The sequence below is a fragment of the Acanthisitta chloris genome, unplaced genomic scaffold, assembly GCF_000695815.1.
Source record: "Acanthisitta chloris isolate BGI_N310 unplaced genomic scaffold, ASM69581v1 scaffold19907, whole genome shotgun sequence".
NCBI lineage: Eukaryota > Metazoa > Chordata > Aves > Passeriformes > Acanthisittidae > Acanthisitta > Acanthisitta chloris.
In genome coordinates, this window is record NW_008682259.1 from 11,690 (window position 1) to 19,827 (window position 8,138).

The 8,138-nt window shown below is 47.5% G+C and overlaps 1 protein-coding gene across 1 annotated transcript; it reads right to left on the minus strand.

Moving 5' to 3' along the window:
- Positions 1-5,890: 5,890 nt before the first annotated feature.
- On the minus strand, positions 5,891-8,134 carry PEX12 (peroxisomal biogenesis factor 12; the record flags this gene model as incomplete). Its single annotated transcript, XM_009078469.1, has 3 exons — positions 5,891-6,290; positions 6,933-7,477; positions 8,066-8,134. Coding segments are annotated over 3 exons (1,014 nt in total), but the record flags the coding sequence as incomplete, so codon positions are not given.
- Between the last annotated feature and the right edge of the window lie 4 nt (positions 8,135-8,138).

The following is an 8,138-nucleotide window of genomic DNA, read 5'->3' on the forward strand; positions in this document are numbered from 1 at the left end:
GGGGGGGAAGCTATGGAGAAATAAGGAAAAAGTGAGAGCCGTGAGGAGAATCTAGTGCAATTGTCAAGGCAAGGAATAGTTTGGGGACAACTTTGGAGGATCAAAAGCTGTACGAGGAGAAGGAGAGTGTTTGCCTGGGAAATTTGGGAAGTGTCCATCTGAGTAATTTCCAGATGCTATAAATCCTTTCTCTGCCCCCATTCAGCTGATAATGATGAAAGCTTGTAGGCCCAGCTGTAAAACAGTCATTTGTGTTGGGAATGTGGCAAGGAGCTGTTGGAAACTCAGCTGAAATCTGTCCTGCAACCACTTCCAGCTCCTGGTATTTCTGGAATTCCCAGCAATGGTGGAACAGGGAGGGTTAAGTGCCTTCTATTCTGTAGTCAGAAAATAGGTTGGGTTTTAGCAGTGTGCTTTTTTTGTTCATATATGGTGTGCACCAAAGTGTGAGGATGGTGGATGAACTCTTAATAAATTCACTACTTTGTTCCATGTGGAATTCCTGTTCTGCTTTTATTAAGCAAAAGGAGAACCTGAGGCAAGTCTTCCTTGCAGCTTTGCATCACACCCAGGGGACTGGAGTAACCTGTAGCACAGGCTGAATTTTCACCCCTTGCAAACTATCCAGTGCTACTCAAATGAAGATGCAGAGTCACCACAAAAGCCTGTACAAGGAGGTGGTGGCACCAAGGGGTTAAGCTGAGGTTCACACAATGTTTGGCTCAATAAGGAATGTTGCAAATATCTCATTTATGGCAAAAGCAGAATGAGAAGCAACATCACCAACACATTAAACTTCGTGATAGAAATGTTTTCATTCAAGCACAAATCCTTAATTCATGCTGTGGGCAACACAAAAAATCATAGACCTTTGCTTCAGTCCTCAGGGGAAATAAAATCTAATCATATAGTAAACATAATCGTACTCAGCGATGATTCCAATGTGAATTCAAGTGCATGAAAATATTTCTGGTCATATTAAATATCAGTGATGCACAGGCAGAGCATAGTGAGGGTTTGGGGGTTATGAAAGGAGCCATGGGGAAAGTCTTTCCTGCTATGTTGATTAAGGAGAAGGAATAAATGGGAATTGCTTTTAGCTTCCTGAATTTCGAGAAGCTAAAATTCTGTTTAAGCTAATAGTTTGATGACCTAAAGGCAAATTTATTTAGAAGGTAATTCTGGCTGTGTACAACATTTTGTTGAATCCAGTTAGTTCACTGGTGCTTTATAACCACAGCAGGAGCACATTGGATTGTTCTCCAGGCCAAGGGAGACACAGTCTGAGGCAGAAAACAACATGCTTTGTTTCCAACAGGGCTGCAATTTTCACACACCCAATTTGAGGGATTTTGAATCTTTCAAAAGCACTTTACATTAACTCCGTAGCGTTTTATCTGCCCAGCACCTCTGACACCAGCACAAAAAATGCCATTGATAGCAAAGGGTGAAGATTTCCTTCTCCCACTAAAGGCTGGCTGTGCAGCAACTGGGTTCCACTGACCTACACTGACTGCTGCTGAAACGGAGTGGGGGAACAAGTTCTGTAAAAGCAATTTATTGGCATTTTTTTAAGCGAAAAGACAGAGCATATTATTACACGGCTGGACCCACCCGCCCCCTCAGGCTCCCTCAGACCCCTCAGACCCACTGAGGGCGGGAAGCGCTCGCACCGCCTCCACCTCTGTTACGCGTCTTCCTATTGGCTGCCCCGGAGGTGTCGCGCGCTGCCATTGGCTGTTGCCCTCGGGGCGGGACGAGAGCGGTGGCTCCGTCCCAGCATGGCGGCGCAGCGCGGGGGGAAGGCGAGTGGGGCTGGGTGGACTCATGCTGGGGAGTTGTGGGGACACTGCCCTGTCCTGGCGCCAGGGAGGCTGAGGGGGGCCGAAGGGATGAGAGGGATGCGAGAGGCTATCTGGAGCTCGGGGGATGCGGGGACTGAGGTAAGGGGGACGGGCAGAGGGACTTAGGGCTGAAGAGCTGCAGGGCCTGAGGGGTGAACACAGGGAAGGTGCAAATGTGACGTGAGGGAAGGATCAAACCAGCCCTCTGGACCCTTGGAGAGAGACTGCACAGCGTTTATAGGTATGCCGCGTTTTTTAAATCTTGTTTTACCTGATATTGGCTCTCCAGGCCTTACAATCCCAGTTTGGTACCTTCTCCAGCTCGGTCCTAGCAGGCATGTCACCTCCCTCCCTGTGCCTCCCCTGCTCCACTTGCTACATCCTCCTAGGGAGGAGGAAACCTTCCCGCTCCTGGCTTGGAACAGGCTCCTTATTGGATGGGAATAGATTTTCCCTGAGCAATGATGAGCGAAGTATAGTCTGAACTGGTATTGCTGAGACTCTGTGTCTCTGCTCTGACCAGGGCATGATCACGTAATCTTCTCTCTGAGCTTCTTTAGGCTAAGCTCATCTAGAGGAAACAGTTTTGCTGCTGCTTGGAACTTTGTGGTGCACCCTAAAAAATATTGAAAAAAAATGTTAAGAATTGTTAGCAATTTCTTTTAACAGCAGAAAAACAAAATCTTGCTTTGAAAAGTGAGTAGCTCAAAGGCTTGTGTGGGTTTGTGTGTGTTGCTGCAGTGTTGGGGTTAGTGTGAGCATGCAGTGAGGAGTTACTTGAGTTTTCTTCCACGTGTTACTGTGGCTCATGAAACTCCAGATACTCTGCCCCTGTATCTTCTCTGTAAAATGGAGTTTGAGCTGTCTCTCCTGTAGATGCTCATTAGCAGTTGGCTCAGCTATATTCTCACCTTGCAATTAATTGGCAGCATGGAGCCAGGAGTGTTCTTGGAATACTCTGGATAAAGTGCAGCCCCTTTGGGGTTGGGGGAAAGGTTGGGCCAATCAAGCAAGTACAGGAAAAGAGCTGGAGCTATTCTCTAACCCTGTTTTTTATTCTCTTCCAGGTCGTGATAACATCTCTACACTAATTTCTCTCTTCCTGTGGAGATGGAAGTGTCTATGGGGAATATATACCTAGGACATAGTGGGTTTCCCTTAACAGGAGAAGCCACATGGTTTCTGTTAAAGAAGTAGAAAAAGCAGCTCAGTTGACAATGCACTAATTTTTGAGTACTGTCTAGATGAGCTATGAATGTGCCTTAGGTTTTCTAAGTACTTTTTAAAAGACTTGGACAGCCAAATTCTGACAATAATGTACTGAGCAACTCCAGTGCTGCTGTTAAGGTTGATGAAATTGTGTTAAGCAACAACAAAGAATCTTGAAGGCTTATATGATACATTCCTGTATGGAAGTCACAAATGAGTATGATACATCACTGTACAGAATCATAAATTAGTATGTAAGTCCAAAGATTGGTGCAATAAAGTTGGTGTTCCCTGAAAAAACTTTTCTGTCTATCTTTAGCTCATTATGGCTTTAAAAGCACTATTACAGTTAAAAATTAGATAAATGGGGTATTTTCTATGACCCCAATTGGTTTTGCAGCTTTTAGAGCAATAAACCTGATGAATGGGTATGTATTTGGCTGGTAAGGACAGGAGGGTTAGAAGCAGCAGCCAAATCCAAGTTGGGATTCCAGAAGAACATTAATAACATCTGCCAGGTGACTGCTGAGCCTGTCACCATTGTGGGCTTAATGCCTGTTACTCAGGCTATAAAGAGCAATTTCATGTTCAAAAGAGTAATTACAGCTCTCAGAACTGGGAGGCTGAGATGTGGGTGGTTCTGTGCAGGGCCTGGAGCTGCTTTGGAGTTGGCCTAATCCAAGCTTGGCAGGGACAGGGTGTTGTGCAGTGTGGAGTGGAAGGCAGCCAGGGCCTGGCAGGTGGGCATCTGGTGGGCATTCTGGAGAGAGAGGGATTAATCCTGGGAGAAGGAGGTGTAGAGGCCCTGGAGCAGTGTGGGATGAGGCAATTCTTGTGCTGTTCAGCTGTTAGTGAATCCTTGTGGATTAGGAGGAGGATTGTGCAGAACATGCCCAACAGCTCTGCAGTGCTTGGGAGTGAGTCAGCATCGGTCAGTGTTCTGTCCCAGCTCTGCCCAGCATCTCCCTGAGCAGCAGATGGATAATTTGGAAAGTACAGGAAGGATAAAAGGAAAATAAAGCTATCCTGAAACTGAATCATCAGTCAAATCCTTCAGCCTTGCTTTAATGAGCAGTTGCACTACAGTCAACAGGACATTCATTTACATCCAGCCCAAAGCCAACTCTGAAAAGTGATTTGAAATCTCAGATAACACCTTGATGGGAATTCTCTTCCAGTAAGATGTGGCTCTCTGAAGGAAGAGAGGTTTCTTCATGGATCCCATAGCTACTGGAGAAAGGAGAAACGAGACAGCTTTTATTACTGTTCCACAGTGGCACAGGTAGAAGGGTCTGGAAGTTGTACAGAGACAATAAAACAAGTGTTGGGGACAAATCTCATTTGTTACAGGAGGTGTTTTCCAGAGCATCTTTGGGAGGATGCAAATTACATTGTTCAATAACCTTGCTCTCTTGCTTACAGGTGAGGGAGGATATTGGAGATATTTATCTTCTGAAGCAGAGCTAAAGTGGGGGGAAATGAGCTGCCTGGTTCAGTGCACTAAATGTGGGAAGATATCTCTTAATCTGGAATGACCTTGTACTTTGTGCAGCAAACTTTGCTCTTGGTATTCCATAAGCACTATCACTGATGTCTGGAGCAGCCAACTGCTGCTCCCTACAGTCAGGAAAAACACCTTCTATCCTGAAAAATCAGGTGTCAAGCAAGAACTAACCATGTCTCACAGGTTTTGTTTCCTGCTCTATTCAGTGCTGTGATGTCAATGTGCTACCTGGATGGGATTGGAATAACTTAAATATAGACATTAAAGATTCTCAGCCTACAAAATGCTAATCTTACATCCATCATCATCACATGACAAGATGAAAAGCTTTAGTCTTGTCTCCCTTAAGCAGAGCCCTCAAAGGGGCAAATTTTTTTCAAATAAAGGCAAAGTTCTTCCAATAAAGAAAAAATTAAGTTCTCAGTTCCGAGTTTTGCTTTATAAAAGCAGATCATAACCAAGGCAAAGACTTATTTAACAGAAAACAACTCTCATCATTTGGCAGCTTCTGTTTTAATCTGGTTTGTCATTTTCCTCCTTTGTGCAGAAAATGCCACATCCCTCTTGGCTCCTTGTTTGTACACATGACCTTTTGTTCCTTTAGAGTCAACAGTCTTAATTCAGAACTGCTGATGAGAATTAGGGGTGTGATGTTCTCAATCCAAAGGTGAGCAGCCTGAAAATGTGGGAGACTGAAGAGCAGCATGACCAGATCAGAGGTTTAAGCCTGTCTCCACCTCTGAAAGTGCCAGAGCTCGCCCTGGGCAGCACTGGGAAGGGCCTGGGAAGCTGCTAAGGGAGGAAGAGATTTCCTCTGTCCTAGAGAATTTCCCACCTCTTTAATTGCTGGCTCATGCCCTCAGGCATCACTTTTAGCAGTGCTGGTCTTTGTTCCTCACATCTGCATTCTTCTTATCCAAATCAATGTTCCCTTTCAGTTGGTCTTTGAAGGCATTTCTGTGCCAGCTGACAGACTGTGGCCGGCTGATCCCTCTGGAACTGCCACAGGATGTTAGAACAGCTTATCAACAAAGGGGAGAGCCTTGTCAGAACTTGCATAGGCAGCAAAACTGACGTACCACCAAGTTCAAAGGAGCTGTAGAGCTCAGCGAGGAGCTGTAGCTGTCAGAAGTCTTCCATGGGATGTAAGAAGGGGTGATTCGGGTTCCTGGGCAGGTTGGAAGTCTTCCATGGGACGTAGAAGGGGTGATACAGGCTCCTAGCAGGTTGGAAATCTTCCATGGGATGTAAGATGGGATTGATACAGGCTCCTGGCAGGTTGGAAGTCTTCCATGGGATGTAGAAGGGGTGATACAGGCTCCTAGCAAGCCTTTCAGCTCTCAGGAGAGTACAGTTTGACAAGGTGCTGCAGCTCTGTGGCATAACCTGTGACTGGGCAGCGCTGGTGAGTCTTCACATAGGTGTACACACAGCGGTAGCAGAAGACGAAGCCAGAGGTGGACAGGGCTGTGGCATTCACGCGGATCTTGCGGCACAGAGGGCACACAGTCTTCAGTTTGGGTAGGAGAGCTGAGCTGGGCTCCTGGTCCAGGTGCACAGGGGGTGGAGGGGTTGGCAGAGCTGTCAGAGACTTGATGGTCTCCTGGTTCTCTGAGGAGTACCACCACTCCAGGAACTGGAGGAAGAAAACACTGACGGACAGCCCAGTGGACAGGGAGAAGGCAATGCCACCCAGAGCTTTCCTCACTGCCGACTGCACTCGTGATGTAAAGCTGCAGCAGAGAGAGAAGTGTGGAGACATGGTTAGCACTGCACATTCATCCATCTGGAAACCATGTTAAAAAGGACTTGGGGAGTCACTGCTTCATACAGCTCCTTAATGCTAAGTAAGTTGGTCAGCGTGCCCCATGTTTGTCATCTGCTAAGATGTTTCTCTCAGATTCTTTGTATTTTAAGAAAGCTTCAAGTGCTGTTTTGTTCAGAAGTCTAAATTAGAAGAGTTTGGATTGAGGGGACCTGGACAACAGAGTGTTTCGCTTGTGGATGATCATTTCACAGGATACTAAGTGCGGTCATGATTAGTTGCTGCTCAGGAAAGCCAAAGAATTAAGTTTCAATCCTTTTAGCAACACTGCTGCAGTCTACTCCCCTTGTTGGAACAGTGAACAGGATAAAGGCTGGTGTGCCAAAAAAGGCCCCCAAACACTGCCATTTTATCCCCAGAGAATCTTGTGAAGCTAATCCCTGCTACTTGTTTCCTTACTTACACCCTTTCAGAGCATATTTTGCCAGAGCTAAACTTCATCTTGAAGAATTTTGGGAGAACAAGACAGTTTTACTTGCAGCATCACCTCTAAGTTATCACACCCACAGGACCCCCTGGAGAGCAGCAGCTGAGCCATGGTCTGACATACCTGTGTGTTTCACTTGAGGTGGCTCCATCCAATTTCTCCTCCAGGGCCAGGATATCCTCTGCAGTCAGCCTGACCAGACGAACACCAGCCAGCCTTAGCATGGGGGAATGGTGCTGAGCTTTCCCCAGGATGTAGCAGAGTTGCTGGATAAGAAACCAGCCCTCCCAGGTCATGTTTACAAAGGGGTAGGCAGCTAGAAAGGCTCTGTAGAAGCGCTTCCAGGAGGATGATGGAGGGTGGATGGAGTACTCATCCTCTTCCCTCAGGCTGGACACCAGTTTCTCCAGCTTTCCTTTCAGGTAAGGAACAAGAACCAGCAGGAGCAGAGACTTCCAGTGCTGCCTCTTGGGCAGGCCAGCTGTGGCCAGAGGCTGCTGTCTCCCATCTCCCATGGGAATCCTCTTCAGGCTGTAGAAGTTTTCAGAGAAGGAAGCACTACACCTGGCCAGGTAGTGTTGCTGGATCAGCAAATCCAGCAGGGCATAGATCTCATCAAACCAGCGCCACAGGAAGCTGTAACGGCCAGGATTGGACTCAGCGAGGACCTGTTGTGAAAGAGACATGAAATGGAAGGACACACAGAATCACAGGATGGTTTGGGTTGGAAGGGGCATTAAAGCTCATCTCATTCCAACCCCCCATGGCAGGGACAGCTTTCACTAGACCAGGTTACTCCAATCCTCATCCACCCTGGCCTTGAGCACTTCAGAATCACAGAATATTCAGAGTTGGAAGGGACCCAGTCCAGCTCTTGGCCCTGTCCAGGACATCCCTGAGAATCACACCCTGTGCCTGAGAGCATTGTCCAAACACTCTGCCAGGCTTGGGGCTGTGAACACCCCCAGGGATGGAGCAGTCACAGCTTCTCTGGGCAACCTGTGCGAGCGACTCACCTCCCTCACGGGGAAGGAGCTGTAAACAGAACAACGTGCTACATTACAAATTACAGCAGCTATAAATTCCACTCTGGTCCACAACACAAACCTGGTGTGCCACAACTTTTCTGCTGCTTGTGAGAGCAGCTGGAGGTAACCCCAGCGCCCAGCACGGCGCCGTGCAGCCCCTCGGGGGTCTCTCCGCAGCGCTCCCCGTTCACCCCCAGGACACCTCTCCCCTCACTGCCTCCCACTCACCTTGACCAAGTGCTGCAGGGCAGGTTTCACCGCTCCCATCAGGCTGTCCTGAGCCACCGCCTCGAACACGGAG